General features: G+C 40.4%; 1 protein-coding gene across 1 annotated transcript in view; it reads left to right on the top strand.

Moving 5' to 3' along the window:
• Positions 1 to 20,175, top strand: part of rapgef4a (Rap guanine nucleotide exchange factor 4a) — a 200,261-nt gene that overhangs the window by 143,002 nt on the left and 37,084 nt on the right. Inside the window, exons 9-17 of the mRNA XM_055637971.1 lie at positions 475 to 658; positions 1,253 to 1,337; positions 3,020 to 3,080; positions 4,756 to 4,832; positions 5,223 to 5,369; positions 10,224 to 10,339; positions 10,917 to 11,005; positions 17,121 to 17,211; positions 18,068 to 18,218. Of these exons, the coding sequence (XP_055493946.1) occupies positions 475 to 658; positions 1,253 to 1,337; positions 3,020 to 3,080; positions 4,756 to 4,832; positions 5,223 to 5,369; positions 10,224 to 10,339; positions 10,917 to 11,005; positions 17,121 to 17,211; positions 18,068 to 18,218 (1,001 nt within the window). The remainder of the gene's footprint in view (positions 1 to 474; positions 659 to 1,252; positions 1,338 to 3,019; positions 3,081 to 4,755; positions 4,833 to 5,222; positions 5,370 to 10,223; positions 10,340 to 10,916; positions 11,006 to 17,120; positions 17,212 to 18,067; positions 18,219 to 20,175) is intronic.

Genomic DNA, 20,175 nt, shown 5'->3' with positions numbered 1-20,175 from the left:
TGATGGAGCAGAGTTCAGTCAGGGAGCAGCCTCGATGTGCTTCTGAAGGTACACAAATCTGAGGTCTTTCTCCTAAATCTTCAATTTTATTAAATCCGCAAGGTGGGTACGATTAGATGCACTCCAAAATAATCATTGGCAATTGTGACCTGTAGTTTCTTCAGCCATTATCTTGAAATGGACAAAACTATACTGAGTAAATTCAATGCAGCTCTTACAATGAAAGTAAAATGGGAATATATTTAAAGAATGGCATTAAAAAAGCCAGGGAGGGTCGTGGATGAGATTGGATTAGTATGTTGCAGTCTGGTCATTATAGAACAGTTAAAGAGCAAAGGTTAAACTAAATTACCAAGATGGTAGAGTGAATATCTGAAGATATTGATGCTCTATATTGTTTTATGTCAACCTGCCTGTCTTTGCACTGAAACCAACAGACTTTAGATTTAAATGTGTAAATTAATGCTCTCCTAGCAGACCAAGAGCACAATTTTCAGGACAAGTACCTGTTCTATCGTTTCCTCGATGATGAAAAAGAGGATGCCCATGCACCGACAGATGAAGAGAAGAAAGAGTGTGAGGAGGAGCTGCAGGAAACAATGCTTCTACTTTCTCAAATTGGGCCAGATGCCCACATGAGAATGATTTTACAGAAACAGTGAGTAGGAAAACTTATGCCAACTTGACTCATGTAGGTTAGGAATTAAAGTAAAAAGATTTAAGTTTTATTAAGTTTGGTCAATTTAATCTATCCTGGTCAGTGCATTGTATAATGTTTGGAGACAATGGTGGAGTTATATCATTCCAAATAATAAATCAATCCAACACGACATCCACAAAAGACCCTTGTGGGGGGACAACTGTAATTGTTTGGTTCAGCTTCTCAATTTAGACATCCAAATAGTCACCTGAGTTTCTTCTTTAGCTTTCCATCTTTAATCCAATTATTTTTACAATCAGAAATATATATTCACACACTTTAAATAATTCAGAAAAAAATAGATATTTAAAATATTACTGTAACCAGCAGTAAATCATGTAACAAGGTACATATTGGTCTGCTTTTATGTTTTAATGCTATTTAAGATTGGTGAAATAACAAAAGTCATTTATTTCTTCAGATGGTTTTTCAGTTTTGAGTGGTTAAGAACAGGAGGGAAATATTTCCACTGAGAATTAAGAATAGTTATTAACTAATTTAATTTTGGAAACATTTACACTTATATTTTTATTGTTTATGTGTAATTCACAGGCCAAACCAGAGGACGGTTGATGATTTAGAGATCATATATGAAGAATTGTTACACATTAAAGCCTTATTGCAATTTTCTACCGCAGTAAGCTTCCTTTCTTTGATTTCATATTCTGAGCTTAAATCTAACCATTTTAATTGCAGTGTAATATTTACATGATTGGAGGTTTACTTTGAATGATTGAAAGGTACAGCATTGAAACGGGCCTCGCGGCACATGGAGTCCATGCTGACCATCGTTCACCGTAGTTATCAGACTTTCGCAGCCAGTCTTTATGCACTAGGGACAATTTAACCCACGTGTGTTTGGAATGTTGGAGGAAATCCATGGTGTCAAGGAGAATGTGCAAATTCCACACCAACAGCGCCCAAGGTTAGGATCGAGTCCAGGACTCTGGTGCCATGGGGCAGCTACTCTATTGCTGTGCCACTTTGCTACCCTTGCAACTTGCAAATAGCTACTTGCAATTTAATTTTGGTTGGGGTCAGTTTGACCTGTGCTGAGCACCACCATTTCAAATCATGAGCACTTGAGATCAAAATCAATTTGTTAATAGATTCCCAGCAACAATTGTCACTGTCCATCTTGTTCAGTTTCCATGGCCATGACTGTTGTGCTTCCGTGGCCATGGCAATATGTCACCAATCATATGTGAAAACATGTTAGTCAGTCTTTTTTCTCTTACCTTCATTTGTTGTGAAGGAGAGGTGGCAGCATTCCTGGTTTTACAAGCCCCAATGAACATTTTATGGGGTGCTTCCAGTTATTCAAAGTTTTAAATCTTTGCATTTCAAGGAAGTGTGCAGTTAGTGGAACCTACACCTTCTTCACTAGAACTAATATTTGGATTCCCAACAATCCAGCCATTGTCCATTTTCAGAACCTGTATCTGCAAACAGTGCTATATCCCAGAAATATAACCTACAGTAAATGAGAAAGATCAACAAGAGTGCTGCTGCACATTTTCTTCCAGTCCATTTCCACAGTTGTCTGGATGTTTCAGGTAGTCACCACCTGGCTGATTTCCTATTGGTAACTAATTTTGTTTTAATTGAGAATGCAATTTGACTCCTTTTGAGATTTGGAAGATGATGTATTGTCAGCCTGAACATTCTTCTCCTCCATTGCCACCACATCATCTTTCTCACTGCAACTCAAAAATGAAGCTGGAAACATATACAGCTTCAGAGCTCCAGCTTCTATATCCTTGAAGTTTTCATTGACTACTTCTGCTTTCCCTTTCTCTGCAGTACACTTGCAGACTAATGCCCCTGTCCCACTTAGGAAACCTGAACGGAAACCTCTGGAGACTTTGCGCCCCACCCAAGGATTCCGTGCGGTTCCCGTAGGTTGCAGGTGGTTGCCGGAGGTTACACATAGTGGAAGCAGGTAGGGCGACTGACAAAAACCTCCGGGAACCTTGGGTGGGGCACAAACTCTCCAGAGGTTTCCGTTCAGGTTTCCTAAGTGGGATAGGAGCATAACCCTTAAATCGTGTTGCATGCTAGCCTATTGAAGTACTCTCCAGTTCTCCTTCCATAGCAATATAATAACTTGCTGGGTGCAAACAAAACCTCAAGGTCTATGTTAAATTTTCAGCAAATACCATCTCCAAGTATTTTTAATCTAGTTTGTATCTATATTTTAACCATATTTACAATGTTTTGCATTTTAAGTATGATCAAACATATCAACGTTTGACATTATAATAAATCAGGCTAATAAAATTGCCTTTGGAGACAACTTTTTTCTTTGTTTTTTCCAAGGTGAAACGGGAACTTGCTGGTGTTTTGGTCTTTGAATCTCATGCCAAAGCAGGGACAGTTTGTAAGTACGGAATTAATCTAAAGGATTTGAAAAGATTTTAGTTGGAATTGTTAAAATTGAAAGTAAAAACAAAAGCTATTTTACTTGCCTTGACTGAGCTCAAAAAGTAGTAAACCAAAGGGGATGACTAAATTAGGCTCAGAGTTCTTTGAAGTATCAATCCATTTAGCTGAGTTGTGCTGGATCTTATTCACTGCCCACAAATGTTTGGTTTGGGTGCAAATGACTAATTGAGCTGACCATGGGAAGCACAGCAGGCATCTATGGGTGGAATGCTCAGCATCTTTGTTGGAGGAGACGATAGTGGCAATTTACAGTATCCAATTAACCTAATTACAGGGAGAATGTTCAAACACCAGACAGACAGCATTAGTGGTCAAGGTCGAAAATTGTCACATTCTATAAACAAATTTGAAAAATTATATTAATCCAACATGGATTTCTGAAAAGTATTAATGCCATATATCGATGTTTAATGCAAAATAATTGTAGTGGAAACAAATATTTATTTCTGCAATTTTTGATTTGCAAAGATAAAAGCAATATTAACTACTTGGTACAAAAGCTGCACTATATGCTATATCTTCTTCCATAACTAACGTCAGTAAAAATATAAATTAAGCCTGGTTTAAAATTAACTTTATATCTACAGGTCTTGAATCAGAGACTTTACACTCGCTATTAGTAAAGTAATATAAGTTTCTACACACTGTAAAGAGAACAAATGCTCAATTTTATGCATTTCTAATGAAGTTTAAAAACACCCTCTGTGGCAGAGAGTTCCAATATTTAATGACTCTTATGCATTTGAAAAAAGATGATTCTTGTTCTCGGTTTAAGTGTTCAATCAAGGATCCTTAAGCTGTGACCCCTTCATGGTACATTACTCCTCAAGGGCTCCGGAAACAATCTTCTATGCAAGGTAGCAACTTCCAACCCCTCACTATCTTTTGTGGAAGGTTTCTAAAGATTCAGACAATTATAATTCTAGAGATATAAACCAAGTCTATCCAACCATGACTTCATAGTGAACACATCATTCTGACATCCCAGAAATGAATCAGTCAGCTGGCAATGCCCATCTGCACTCCCTATGGCAGTAGCTGTCCTTCTTTTTAAGATTTATTGAGACCAAAAATGTACGCAATACTCCATCATATGTGGCTCTCATTTATAGAGCCCTTTAATGGATGCAAAAGAACCTCTCTAGAATGTATACTCAAATCCTTTTGCAATGAAAGCTAACATACCATTCGCTTTAATTTAAATGCCTAATCTTGCCAATATGCATGGTAGTACCTTCAATGACTGGGATGATTTTGAAAATTAGGTCTGGTGAATGCATCTCCCCCTTTCCAGCTCGGCCACCGTTTCGATAAGATAACTGTCTGCTTTCCTGTTTTTGAAGATTTCTTCAGAATCCTACGAGTAACGTCAGTAAAAATGTTTACGATCATCAGCCTGGTTTACCAAAAACTTTATATCTACAGGTCTTGAATCAGAGACTTTACACTCGCTATTAGTAAAGTAATATGTTTCTACACACTGTAAAGAGAACAAATGCTCAATTTTATGCATTTCTAATGAAGTTTAAAAACAAACTGCTTCTGCTGTTCAAATATTTAATGAATTTTATGCATTTGAAATTAGATGATTCTTGTTTTCATCCTTGCAGTGTTCAATCAAGGAGAAGAGGGCACTTCATGGTACATTATCCTCAAGGGCTCCGTGAATGTTGTTATCTATGGCAAGGTACAACTTGCAACTTACTATCTTTTGTGGAAGGTTTGAAAGATTCAGACAATTATAATTCCAAGAATACTTAAATAAAAATTAACCATGACTATATAGTGAACACATCATTCGCACATCATTAGAAATGAAAATACATGTTCAGACTTGACAATGCCCATCTTGTATACAGTAAGCGTAGTAGCTGTGTCATCTTTTTAAATTTATATTGATGTATATTTAAATGTAACCTGCCTAGTTTATTGTATCATATTTGGCTGGGTATTTATAGAGCCCTTTAATAGATATAAAAAGAAAATATACATAGAATGTGCACCTTAATTATATATTTATTAGATAATGGTTGCAAAGCTTTAATATAAATGACTAATCTTGTCCAATATTACAGTTTCTGTAGTCTGCACATTGCAGGAAGGGGATGATTTTGGAAAATTAGCACTGGTGAATGATGCTCCGAGAGCAGCTTCCATCGTGCTTCGTGAAGATAACTGTCATTTTCTCAGGGTTGATAAAGAAGATTTCAACAGAATCCTACGAGTAAGTGCTTTTTTGGTTGAAGAATAGTTTACGATCATCAGCATGATTACCAAAACAGCGATATGGGTTGTGAACAGCTGGTCTCCCAGTGCTGATCCCTGAGGCACAATGCTGGATATTAACTATCCAATGCAAAATATCCTGCTTATTCCAACTCTCTCTGATTACTGTCTGTTAACCAAACCTCAGTCTGTATTGCTCCCAGTGCCATATGCTCTAATTTTGTTTTGTCATTGTATCTGATCAGCAACCTTCTGAAAGTTCAAAACAACACATTAACAATTTTGCCCTTTTCTACAGCTAGTTGCAATTGCAAAAAAAAAAACATAATTTCTCTTTCATAAATCTACGTTGACTCAACGTAAGGATGCTGTTATGATATTCTTAACTTTTAATTCCAGCATTTTCCTCACACCTGGATATCACATCTATAGTTGCTTGTTTTCTCTTCCCAATTTTCTTACAAAGTAGCATTACATTTGTTCAACTACATTCTCAAGGAATCGGTCTGGGATCTGTAGAATTATTGAGGTGACAACCAGTGTATCTACCATTATCGATCACCACCGCCTTCAAAAATTAGATCCAGGTCATCACATCCTGGGGATTTATTGCCTTTGGTCCCATTCATTTATCCAGTGCTCTATTTGCAAAGTTTGCCTTTTTAAAGGATGACAGAACTTTCAAACGCTTACTCCCAGTGGAAAAGTTACCTGTGTAATACATAATTAACCATTGAGTATATTGGACCATTTAGAGCTGACTGCAGTATTCTTCAGCTTTAAACTTTGAACACAAGTTAAATTCAGTCCACTGAAATTTTAAATTGCAAAATTACATTTATATATTAGTAAAATGCTCGTCCTGTTTCTATCTATGTTTGTTTGTTTGGGGTCCCATGTGATCCTGCGGAACTACGCCAAAACGGTGACAGCCTCATCTATGCATAGAAGTTACGCACGCGATGTCCCATGTTTAAGAAAGAACTCCGATGCCCTGGTCAGGAACACCTCATCGAAGGTAGACAAAAATGCTGGAGGAATTGGGAATGGGGGATAGAGTCCATACATGAAGAGAGAAGGAAGAAGTGTACCAGTTTGGGAGTCGAGACCCTTCTAGTAGACTGATGTTGGGGTCTGTTGGGCGATGGAAATGGAAAGATCTAAAAATGGCGGAGAGATGCTGGAAATGGAAGGTGAATTTGAGTGCCGGCAAAATTAGTGTGAAATGGATGAAGTCAGTGAGTTGTGTATGGGTGCAGGAGGTAGCACCAATGCAGTCGTCAATGTAGCGGAGGTAGAGTTCGGGGATAGGGCCACGGTACGCCTTGAACAGGGATTGTTTGACGTACCCCACAAAGAGGCAGGCATAGCTGGGGCCCATACGCGTGCCCATAGCTACGCCTTGGATTTGGAGGAAATGGGAGGAATCAAAGGAAAAGTTGTTGAGGGTAAGGACCAGCTCTGCTAGGCGGAGGAGAGTATTAGAAGAAGGAGATTGGTTGGTTCTGTGGTCGAGGAAGAAACGGAGGGCTTTGAGACCCTCCTGGTGGGGGATAGAGGTGTAGAGTGACTGGGCATCCATAGTGAAGATGAGGGAGTGGGAGCCTGGAAAATGGCAGTCAGCAGTCAGGGTGAGTGAGCTGGCAACTGGCTGCATTCCTCCAAACTCAGACGGTGACCCTGAGCGCAGTGAGGGGGAAGTTGTTGCTTCAGGTGTCAGTGGGTTTGCGGATTGCCTGGATTCCAATGCTGTGACTCGAGGGGCTGTTATTTGGGAGATTCGGCAGTTTCTGAAAACAAACATGTGTCCCAGGTCCAGAATCGAGTCAGCTGGAAGATGGTGGACGGATCTGCCAGGTCTTATCAGGTTACTCGATACTGTTCTTGGTAGTAAAGAGAGTGGTCTTCCCTAGTCTAAGCATCAGTTCAGGGACTTTTTGAAGCTCCTGAGAGAGAGAGGAGCCCGGCTCCCGCGATGAGTGCGAGGAAAATACCCTAGTGTTTTCAACATGAAGATCACAGTTGCTAGCCTAAATATAAATGGCGGAACAGGGGACTTTCGTAGATTTCATCGTCTATCAGTCTTCAGAGAGGACTATGCAATGAGTTTTCTGCAAGAGACGCATACTGTTGGCAGTGATTAACCCACCTGGCTACTGGAGTGGGAGGGGGAGGGTCTACATGAGCCACCTCAGCACTAATTTGAGGGGTGGCTTTCCTGTTGGCCTTGACTTTCCAGCCAGAGATCCTGAAGATGCCGGAAGTTGAGCCAGGCTATTTGCTCTATCTGGCCGTGAGCCTGAATGGCATGCTGTTACATTTCATTAGCATGTACGCCCCTGGTAATTCCGGTATTTACCTCTTAGTCCGTTCAGTGAAAACACCAATTAGAATACTTTAAACCTCATTTATTTCACCCAGGTGGCCTTGCTTCTGTCCTGCTCTGGGAAGCTCTCCCAGCACAATCATGGAGAAACAAGTGCTCAAAACAAAGGAATTAGCATATATATATACTTGATACAGTGTGAGGTAACTTACAGTGGGAGGTAATTCTTCTAGAATCTCTCACTACAATATCACATGGTTATATAGGTGGGGACAATCTTTCCACCCAATTACAATCATACGCAGCATAATACATCCTAACCAATCACTAAAGTATCGAACATCACATGTTTTACAAGAATGATGATGTCACAGTAAGAAAAATGAAATCTGACCAATCAGCCCCTGATCTTCAAAAACAGAATACTTAACCCTTTAATCCTAGAGTATCCCCAGTTCTGCATATTCTCATTCCAATCTTTTATCATTTTATGATAACTCCCCATGTTCCTACTTATTTCTATCCTTCTCAGTCGTTCAAACTCTTCCTGAACCCTGTCAACGTACTGAGTCTTTCTTCACCACATACTTCATCCTGTTCTACCAATAACATTCTTGGAGCACCGATGCCTTCCAGTGCTGTCTGCATTCTTCCCAATACACATTTTACAACTGCTAATCCTACAAAAATACAAATAATCACAATAGCTAGGTACATAGCCATGTTGATTAGCCAGTCTGACCAACTTCCGAAGCCCCAATTACCCCAGTCTCTTGCTTCCTTCATATTATCCAACTGTTCTCTTATTAGCACTGCCATTCAATGTAATCATGGCTGATCATCCACAATTAGTACCCCGTTCCTGCGTGTCCAAACAATCCTATATGTTTCAATAAGATTCCCTCTCATCCTTCTAAACTCCATAATATACAACCCAGCTCTCCAAAACTGCACACAATACTCCAAGTGTGGTCCCACTAGGGCCTTATACAACTTCTAAACTCAAATCCTCTCGCAATGAAGGTCAACATGCCATTAGCTTTCTTTACTGCCTGCTGTACCTGCATGCTTACTTTCAGTGACTGATGTACAATTACCCCCAGGTTCCGTTCCACCTCCCTTTTCCTAATCTGACACCATTCAGATAATAATTTACCTTCCTGTTCTTGCCACCAAAGTGAATAACCTCACATTTATCTACATTATACTGTATCTGCCATGCATCTGCCCATTCACCCAATCTATCCAAGTCCACCTGCATTCTCATAGCATCCTCTTCACAGTTCACACTGCCACCTAGCACTGTGTCGTCTGCAAATCTGCTAATGCTACTTGTAATCCCTTCATTTAAATAGGCACTGGGACTTTTACTCCATCCTTTTGACATGCAGAATCAAATTTACAAGGAGCATGGTAACATGGCAATTGTGATTCTCCTTCCTTGCTATCACCATCACATTGCAGTGCATCTCCTTCACATAGGTGATAGATTACATCGGCATACTCTGTTTTTTGCAGACCCGATGGCTATCTATGTCCCAAGATAGGCGAACAACAACGGGATGTTCATCGTGATTTATCCTGGGATTATCCTGTGATAAAGAAGTTATTGTTTTAGGTCTCAGGCACCATACAGATAATCTTACAGTGGTGAAAGTGAACCCATGTGTCCCTCCCCTCCACCTTGGCAGTGGTAGGGGTTGAGCTGCTAGCGGATGATGGCTCCTCTGGCACAGATCCAGAGAGGATCAGTGCTTCAGTTCGGTCCTTTTGTGGGTCTCTGTTCTCCGCAGATGGATTCAGTGGGGAGGCTCAGCGGGTCCTGTGGGAGGATCTACCGACTGTAGATAGAGAGGTGTTTGAACTCCTTGATGACCCTTTATCATTGGAGGAGTTGACTGGTGCCTTGCACCAGCTCAGGAGAGGCAAGTCCCCAGGGCTGGATGGGCTGACGGTAGTTTGTTAGAGCATTCTGGGATGTCCTGGGGGGTGACTACATGAAGGTCCTGGAGGAGAGCCTGGCGACCAGGGAGATGCCCCTCTCGAGGCGTAGGGCAGTTGTTGTCCTGCTGCCCAAGAAGGGCGAACTCTGCCTGCTGAAGAACTGCCACCTGGTCTCTCTCCTCTGTACAGAATATAAAGTTTTTGCACGGGGGAAGGTGATGGGGGGAGGTGATCGCCCCCCACGTGGGGACGATTAATTGCCTTGGTAAATTCCAGAATTTTCCTTGTGCTCCGTAATTGGCTCCGCGGGGCGCCTGTCTCCAGGGTGAGCGCCAACGCTGCGCCCCCCCCACGTTGGGGGACGGGTCCCACTTGGTCTAGTGTCTATATAAAAATTTGTCTCTGACTGAAAATGATGCTGAGTGACGAGTAGCATCCAATGTTAAAAATATTCAAAGGCTCAAATTGATCACAAATTATTCATTTGAAAAGCGTGGTTTAATTTTTAACATTTGTGTTTACTTTTCCTTCTTCCCTTGCTCCGCTTACCCCTGCCTTTACCATAACCTTCACACATGTTAGGATGTTGAGGCCAACACAGTCAGACTTAAAGAACATGGAAAAGATGTATTGGTTTTGGAGAAGATCCCAATGGGTAGCAGGACTTCCAGCCAGGGATGTGCACAAACACAACACAAGTAGGTTTACCTTTGTGTCACATCCTATGTTCTTGAAGACTAATGTGGTCATTGATATGGCTCAGTTGTTTGGAGAATCAGTAGGATGAAGGTTTCAACATTGCAGATTCAATGGAAGGGAGTGGAAATGGTATAGTGATAGTAGTGTAACTGCTGCATAGAAACGTCAATTTTCTTATCAATTTACCACAAAATATTCACTGCAGAGCTTAAATTATAAATGATTATTGTCTTCCTGAGTGAAAAGCATAGTATATTATAGCAGAGGATTAGAAATCCATTAAAGGGGATTAAAATATTGTGTTGAATTTACCACCATGTTCGTTTTGCCTAAACCAGAATTTTCCAATCAATATTTTGAATTTGCCACTGCTTTTGAAGTCATGATGCGCTAACTAGGTTTACTGAACTAACAAATTCAATTTGGATAATTACTTTCCAAGTTAACATTAGATTTTAATGTATTAATTATCTTGATAATCCATTGTGTCATTTTAAGGTGATAATATTTAGGAAATGTGTTGTAAGTTAAACTACGTGTTCTGCTATTAACCAAATTACCTTTTCATTCCCCCAGATACACTGTGAAGTCAGGCACTCCTGAAAAAATATTAGAACACTTTCTGGAAACTATACGCTTGGATTTGCCTGCCAATGAAACAACAGGTTTAGTCGTTAACAAATTCATCTTTCAGTTAACAAGTTACTGTGTTTCTATATCATCTTAATCAAAGATCTGGTCAGGATTAGCTGGAGTAACTCAGCGGGACAGGCAGCATCAGACTGAAGAAGGGTCTTGACCCGAAACGTCACCCATTCCTTCTCTCCAGAGATGCTGCCTGTCCTGCTGAGTTATTCCAGCTTTTTGTGTCTATCTTCGGTTTAAGCCAGCATCTGCAGTTAGACAATAGATAATAGGTGCAGGAATATGCCATTCGACTCCTCAAGCCAGCACCGCCATTTAATATGATCATGCTGATCATCCACAATCAGTACTCCGTTCCTGCCTTCTCACCGTATCCCCTGATTCCGCTATCTTTAAGACCTCTATCTAACTCTCTCTTGAAAGCATCCAGAGAATAGGCCTCCACGGCCTTCAGAGGCAGAAAATTCCACAGATTCACAACTCTCTGGGTGAAAAAGTTTTTCTTCATCTCCGTTCTAAATGCCCTACCCCTTATTCTTAAACTGTGGCCCCTGGTTCCCCCAACATTGGGACCATGTTTCCTGCCTCTAACGAGTCCAATCCCTTAATAATCTTGTATGTTTCATAAGATTCCCTCTCATCCTTCTAAATTCCAAAGTATACAAGCCCAGCTGCTCCATTCTATCAACATATGACAGTCCTGCATGAACCTCGTGAACCTACGCTGCACTCCCTCAATAGCAAGAAAGTCCTTCCTCAAATCTGGAGACCAAAACTGCACACAATACTCCAGGTGTGGTCTCACTGGGGCCCTGTACAACTGCAGAAGGACCTCTTTGCTCCTTTACTCAATTCCTCTTGTTATGAAGGCCAACATGCCATTAGCTTTCTTCACAGCCTGCATCTGCATGCTTACTTTCAGTTCCTTCTTACACGTCAGGATTTCTGATTTATGTCCATTTTATGTTCATAATTACAGAAGTTTCATTTAGGTAATGGATTCCTTTTGTCCAACTGATGTGTTTCATATACCTCAATTACTTTGTAAACTTTGTATGTTAGCATCGAGGTTTAGATATTTTTGTTTAGTTTAGTTTAAAGATACAGCGCAGAAACAGGGCCTTCGGCCATCAAGTCTGCGCCGATCAGCAATTCCCACACTAACACTATCCTACACACAATAGGGACAATTTACAATTTTACCAAGCCAATTAGTCTACAAACCTGTACATCTTTGGAGTGTGCAAGGAAACTGGAGCACCTGGAGAAAACCCATGCAGGACACGGGGTGAACATACAAACTCCATACAGACAGCAGCCGCAGTCAGGATTGAATCCGGGTTTCTGCCGCTGTAAGGCAGCAACTCTACCGCTGCACTACTGTGACAATCTGTTGAAAGTATTTTTATTTCCAAAACAAAAGAGCAGCACTAGGATTTGGCCACATAACCTGGATGTTCTGTCATACAAACATAGGAAATAGGAGCAGCAAAAGACCATTTTACCCTTTAAGGTTGTTCCTGCACTCAATATGATCACAGTTGATCATCCACATTCCAGCGTGTTCCAGCTTTTTCCCATGTTGAGCCCAAATAACTATATCTGACTCCTCAAATACACTCAATGATTTGAGTTAAATTGCTTTCTATGCTGGAGGTTCACCAATCTCTCCTCATCTCAGTCTCAAATGACTTGCCTTCTATCTGTAGATTGTGACAAGTAGCCCTGAACTCATCGGAAGTCTGGAACACACTGTATCTAACCTGTCCTGTCCTATCCTAAGATCACCTCTCAGTTTTCTGAGGGAGCAGCTTTATTAGCTGTGCCACCCTGTGGCCCATATCTGGCCCTCTGGGCATGCTCACATGGTTTTGTCATTAGTTCTGTGTGTGGGTATAACAGGCCGAGATACTTGTGCAAACATCTGCCAACATGTGTTTCCTGTGAACTCACCTCTCTCATCGAGCAGAAGGTACAAAAGCTTGAAAGCACATACCACCAGATCCAGGAACAGCTTCTTCCCTGGTGTTATCAAACTACTGAATGAACCTCATAAATTAAGGATGTAGTTAAGAGCAAAAAATGAACCAATGTAAATTTCTATAACTTTACAAATTAAACTTTTAAATGTTGCTTTTTATGTCATTCTGTACATAAATTAAGTTCACTAAAATTATTTTAACATAATAGAACCAGATATATTAACGTTTCAACATAAATCAGTATAAAATCTAAAAATAGTGAGATATAAAGTATAACTCCTTCCTCCAGTAGTTTGGTACACACTCGCAGGCAAGTTCTTTGCTATCAATAAGTAAATCAATTAATTTTTTTTAGAGAAAAATTACTATTCATTCTGTAGGGAATTGCCACAGTTTAAGACCCTTTTGTCATTGGAACAAATGTTAGAAATTTCCATTTAAAAAAACTCTATGACTGATTTATTTCCAGTTTACAATTGAATGGCCCTTCAGCCCAAAATGTCTGTGCCGAACATGATGCCAAGATAAACTAATCTCCTCTGCCTACATGTAATCCATATCCCACCATTCCCTGCATTTCCATGTGCCTATTGAAAAACCCTTTCGTGTGAAATTTGTTATCACATGATAACAGGCCTGTTAAGCTGCAGCATGTAAGAATTTCATCGTTCCATCGTTGGTACACAAGACAATGCCTCCAACACCACCCCTGGGGCACACTGTGCAAATAAAAAAACTTGCTCCGCACAATGAGGTTATGAAATAACATATAAAAAAATGTAGACAGAGTGTTCTGTATTTATATATTTTGGATATATACTCAAATACTTTCCAGAAGTCTGCCAAATTAAGAGGAGTTAAGAGAGAATGGAAAGGAAGAGAGCATTTCCCTCAGCAAAGGTAGTAACCAGGGACATTTAGGGGTTTGAAGTGAATCGTCCATGTTTTCAACTTGATGGTGATCTGGGTCTTGAACAGCTGCCTGATCAGGTGATGAAAACAGCAACATTTAACACCTCTTAAAATATCCCTGGAAGACCACCTAGCAACCTGCTTGGCCATTGACTAAGCATTGGATTGTAGGCAAGGCTGAGTAGCCCAAAGCCAAATTGGAAGCGATGGTCTGAATAGCCTCCAACCAAACTGTAGATTCACAATGTAAAACACAAGCTCCATTAGTAATTCAGTGGATTGGGCAGCATCTGTGGAGGGATGTGGGCAGATGATGTTTTTGGTTGGCACCGTTCTTCAGTCTGAACAAGGTCGGTCTGGATTAGGGTCACAACTCGAGGTATCCTCTGTCCATTTCCCTCTACAGATGCTGCCTGGCCTATTGAGTTCTTCCAGCACTTTGTGTTTTATTCAAGTTGTTCCTGTGTCTCAGTAAACATTCCTCAACCTTTTTGCATTCTTGAACAAAAGTGTGTGGTGCTCAGAACATGCACAAGAGTTGGGCCTTCCCCGTACTGGGGGGTTGGCCTAGATTATACTCGAGTCTTTGGAGTAGCATCATCTGTTTCAAGAGACAAGAGAGGTTCTAACTCGGGGTAAAGACTCTAACTATTTTCTTCTTGATTTAATTGACTTGATTGATAGATACAGCATGGAAATAGGCCCTTCAGCCCACCGAGCCCATGCCTACCATTGATCATCCATTCACTCTAGTTCTATGTTACCCCACTTTCATATCCACTCCCTACACATTAGGGGACATTTTTACCAATGCCAATTAACCCGCAAACCGAAACGTCTTTGAGTTTGATTAGTTAAATGGTGTCAAGGGTTAGGGGGAGAAGGCAGGAGAATGAGGTCGAGAGGGAAAAATAGTTCAGCCATGATCGAATGATACAGCAGATTTGATGGGCAGAACGACCTAATTTTCTTATAAACCAATGAATGCAAGTCTGATTGATCCATTCTGTCCATCATCAGTCAGTGAGCATCTAAATCCTGATTCCCATGTTCTGAGTGCCGGGGACAAGGATGCTGATAGGTTTCTCTATCCAGAATCATATCAAGTTTGCTCACTTGATACAATCTCTGCTGTTAGAGCACATTTATTAATGGAAATGTCTCAGTTTTCAACTTTGACGGAAAATGTGGAAAATATAAAAATTTGTCAAACTTTTTTATTCCTTTAAAAATCTAAACTTATGAAGAAATATTTCAAGACGTTTCAAACAAGAATGTTTTATAAAATTAGTAATAAAATATAAACAGATCAGAAATACAAATTATATTTTATTTTTGGTTTTAAAGAAAGGGTAGGAAGAGGAATATAGGACAGATGAATGTATTTCTGAGACATTGGTGCAGGGATTCAGATTTTTGGACCATTGGGATCTCTTCTGGGGCAGAGGCGACCTATACAAGAGGTATGGGTGTCATCTGAACTGAAGGGGAACCAATATCCTGGCAGGCAGATTTGTTAGTGCTACAGGGGTAGGTTTAAATTAGATTGGCAGTGGGGCAGGATCAACTGTAGGACTGAGGCAGGTGAGGACTGGAAGTTGGCATGGATGGTGATGAAAGAGTTCAGTGGAGAGAATAGGCAGGAGCATGGCAGGGAGCAAGGAAGTACAGTTGGATTGAATTACATTTATTTTAGTATGAGAGGCCTGACTAGTAAGGCGGGTGAACTCAGGGCATGGATAGGTACATGTGACTGGGATGTTGTAGTGGTTACAGACACTTGGCTAAGAGAGGGACAGGACTGACAACGTAATGTTCCAGGGTGCAGGTGGTACAGGAAATATAGAGGTGAGGGTAAAAGGAGGAAAGGCTATCACTTTATTGATTAAGGGAAATGTCACACCAGTAGCCAAGATGACATTACTGATGGTTCGTTGAGTGAGGCTGCATGGGTGGAATTGAGAAATAAAAAGGGGATGATCGCCTTACTGAGAGTGTACACAGGTCCCCAAATAGTCAACGGGAATTAGAAGAACAAATATGCCAGGAGATAATGTCATAGTAAGGGATATTAACTTTTACAATATAAACTGGAACGATCAGGAATTGGTAAAATAGGTGCAGAAAAGCTTTCTCAGGCAATATGTAAAGCCCCAAACAGGAGAGAGAGTAAAGCTTGATCTACACTAAGGAAATTGGGAATGCCAGGCAACTGAAGTGTCCGTGGATGAGCCTTTTGGGACTGGCGACGACTGTTCTATTAACATTAAAATAGTTATCGATAAAGACAGGGTGGACCCCCAAGTTAAAATTCTGAATTGGGGCAAGGCCAACTTTGATGGTATTTGACAGGAATTTGCTAAAGTTGATTGGAGTAGGCTATTTGCAGGCAAAGTAACTTCCGGAAAGTGGGACTCTTTTAAAAGTATGATGACAGGAGCGCAAGGTATGTGCGTTCCAGTTAGAGTGAATGGCAAGGCATGTTGGAATAAGGAAACTTGGATGGTGGGAGAAATTGAGGCTCTGGGCAGGAAAAAGAAAGAAACATGGGACAGGTATTGGCATCTGTGATCAAGTGTATCCCTGGAGGATTTTATGGTACTTAAAAAGGAAATGAGGAAGGCAAAAATGGGGCAGGAGATGGCTCTGGCAGATAATGTTAGAGAAAATCCAAAAAGATTTTTTAAAGTACATTAAGGGAAAGAGGGTAACCAGAGAGAGAATATAGCCCCTAAGGAACCAATCCAATCATCTCTGTGTGGAGCCTCTGATGATGCGCAAGGTCCTCTGAGTATTTCTCCTGTTTTTTACCGTGGAAAAAGAGATGGGGCAGTTAATGGAGATGTCTTGAGGATAGTCCATATTATAGTCGAATTGCTGAATGTCCTAAAGCTTATGAAGGTATTTAACGCTCCCAGGCCTGAGCAGATGTATCCGAGGACACTGTCAGAATGTGATTGATCTAGTTTTCCATTGGCAAGGTATCATGAGGAAATGGGGACAGACAATGCAGAGCATGTCTGAATTTTACAGGTTGCCTGTTCTTACGCCCAATCATTGGGCGCAAATGAATTTTCTTTAATCCAGTATTTCTGTAGCAATTTATTTTTTTTTTTAAAAACCTTTTACTGTATTTCATACATTTTTACATTTTCAGGGTGAATATGATATTTGCCATCTTAACTACAAATGATTCTATATTTTTGTTCAAATGTAGAAATGATACAATTCTTGTTTACAGTTATTTTAACAGATCCATTCATTGATGACTTTGTTCTGATGAACTGCGCTTTTATGCAACACAGCCAGCTTTTCTCAACTCTCATGGCTCAATATCCTTTTTTTGTTTGTAATAAATGTATACAGTTCTTCAGGTACTGCTACATGGATTATAATACAAATTGTTCCAGTTAGAGTACTTTTGGAAAACTATATATATATATAGATGATAAACATGGTTATTACTCAAATGCCTGATTGAGACATTAAATCTGCAAAACAGAATGAGAATTACAGGTGAGCACTGTACACAAAATATCTGTATGAGTTTTTGATTCTGACAATTATATGCGAGCTCTCGGCATAAATGTAGTGCCAAAAATAGGTTGGAACTAGTATTAACCTATTCCACAATGGAACAATGTAGATCTCCAGTCTAAGGTAGTTACAAAATGCTGGAGTAACTCAGCGGGTAAGGCAGTGTCTCTGGAGAGAAGGAATGGGCGACGTTTCGGATTGAGACTCTTCTTCAGACTAATCTCCAGTCTCTTGAGCTTGTATTCTAACTTGAGATCAGAAATGAGCTTTTGTTCCACGGAACTGGTTAAAGCTTGGGAATAGTTAAATATATATCTGATAGGGCATTGCAATTTGATGTCTTGCCCGGCAATCAAAAACAAATCTTTGATGCTGTACCGATATAGAGCATTATCTTTGAATAGGATTACCTATTCATCCGTGTCATTACCCTATGTCATGGATGTTATTTTTATTTTGGACAGAAAAGTAATTATATAATTCTGTTTCTAATATCCAGAATTCAATTCTTTGAAAAGCCTTTGGAGTTATGGCAATGATAGTTCACAAAGGAATATTAGATACATTGTGAATCGGAGACAGAAGCAATTAACGAGGGAAACGTTTGGTTTTACAAACATTTTGTTATAAGTTTCCTTAACCTATGTGTACCTACCATTCAGATGCATCGCAGGGCACAGAGCAGGAGAAAATGGACTACGCTCTCAATAACAAGAGACGTGTCATCCGTCTTGTCCTGCACTGGACAAATGTATATGCAGAATTATTACAAGAAGAAGAAACTGCTGTAGCATTTCTAGAAGTGAGTGATGCAGCCAAAATACAGTGTTTATCATAGCGTTCAATTGCTGAAATGGATATATAATATTTTCTGATAACATTTATTCACATTATTCAGGATGGCACGGTGGCACAGCTGATAGAGCTGCTGCCTCGCAGTGCCAGAGACCCTGGTTCAATCCTCACCTCAGGTGCTATTTGTGTGGAGATGATCAATGGTTCACATGGACTTGGTAGGCCGAAGGTCCTGTTCCAAGCTGTATCTTTAAAGTAAACAAAACACATTAGGAATTTCAAATTGTTTTTCCATTATTTTGGTAAATTGTAAATTGTTTAGGACATATTTCCTATATTTATATTTGTAAAGTAAGTTGCATTCACTGAGTTCACTGGGTCATTTTCAACTTATTGCTAAATTGTCCCCTTCATTAATGGCTTATTACTTAAAGGACCAGATTAATGTCAATAAAAGACTCTATATGAAATAATGTTTGAGTCTATTACCAGCCTTATATTTAAAGTGACTACTCTTGATGTGTGCTAGTGTCAAATCTATATGAACACCAAGTAATAGTTTTTGTTAAATAAGTAATGTGTGTTATGGATAAGAGTGGACCATTCGATATAGTGCACTTTTTTTTCTCCAGAAGGCAGTTCATGACATGCTGCAAAGGTTATAGTGGAAAGTAGTAGCTCAGGTGCACCTTAGTGTTGATAGAAGATTGGCTAGCTAATAGGAAATGAAGAGCATGCATAAGTGGGTCCTATTTCTTTGCTTGGCAAGATATAATGGGTAGTGCATCACAGGGTTCTGTAATGGGACTTTAACATTTTAAAAGTTATAAAAGTGCATTAGATGAAGGGACTGAAGATATGGTTACTAAATTTGATGATGACACAACGATAAGTAAAGGAGTTAGTTATGAAGATATAAGAATGTTACAAAAGGATATAGATAAGTGAAGTAAGTGAGCGCGTGGAGTATAGTCTGGGAAATTGTCCGTTTTGGCAGGATAAATAAAAAAGAATATGTCTAAATGCTGAACGTTGTAGAGGTATTTAATGGGCCTGTCCCACTTAGGCGATTTTTCAGCGGACTGCCAAGTTGCCAGTAGTCACCTGAAAATCCGGCAACTGGAATGCGACTGTCAGCACACACACACACACACACACACACACACACACACACACACACACACACACACACACACACACACACCCCGCTTCCCTTCACCAGCCCATTATGCAGGAGGGGGACAGGGCAAGCGGGGGGAGCGCTGTCTAAAATATTAACACGGTGTAAAGCCAAGGTGAAACAGATACATACCGCGATGAACAGGAAGGTTGGCGCTGTAAAAAGATGGCTAAAGCACAGTGTACGGTAAGTCCTTTAAAAGAGGGGAGTGAAAGAATGGAGACAACTTTTAAGAAGCCAGAGATACACGGCTGTGAAGTTCGGCGGACATTTAACATTACCGGTTGGTTATCCTTGGTTCTGAAAACTACTGTTTACCTTTTTTTTCCCCAATGAGCCAATGAAATTCACCAGTCAGCACCGGCTACAACCTACGAGAACACCCGAGAACCTTCGACCTCCTGGCGACCCACCTACGGCTCGAGAATTCTCGCTACTCTCCATGGCGGCTTCATTCTGGTCGCCGATAATTTTTCAACATGTTGAAAAATTCACGGTGCCCATGAGGCTGCGACTAGTTCCCAGAATGTGTAAACTCCTCACGACCATGAAGGCGAGTCCCCGGCAACCACCTGCGACCATGTGGCGACTGCATAGTCTCCTGCAGTCGCCTAAAGTGGGACAGGCCCATAAATATCCTAGTACACGATTCGCAAAAGATTAGTATGCAGGTAAAACAAGTAGTTAGGTATCCCCTTTTCAACATAATCTGCAATCAACATTTTCAGCATAGTCGAGGATGAGTCTCGCCCTAGTCACTCCCTCTTCTTCCCTCTCCCATCAG

Source organism: Leucoraja erinacea, chromosome 7 (assembly GCF_028641065.1).
Source record: "Leucoraja erinacea ecotype New England chromosome 7, Leri_hhj_1, whole genome shotgun sequence".
Taxonomy (NCBI): Eukaryota; Metazoa; Chordata; class Chondrichthyes; order Rajiformes; family Rajidae; genus Leucoraja; species Leucoraja erinaceus.
The sequence above is the reverse complement of the archived record's forward strand: the minus strand, read 5'-3'. Positions and strand labels throughout refer to the sequence as shown.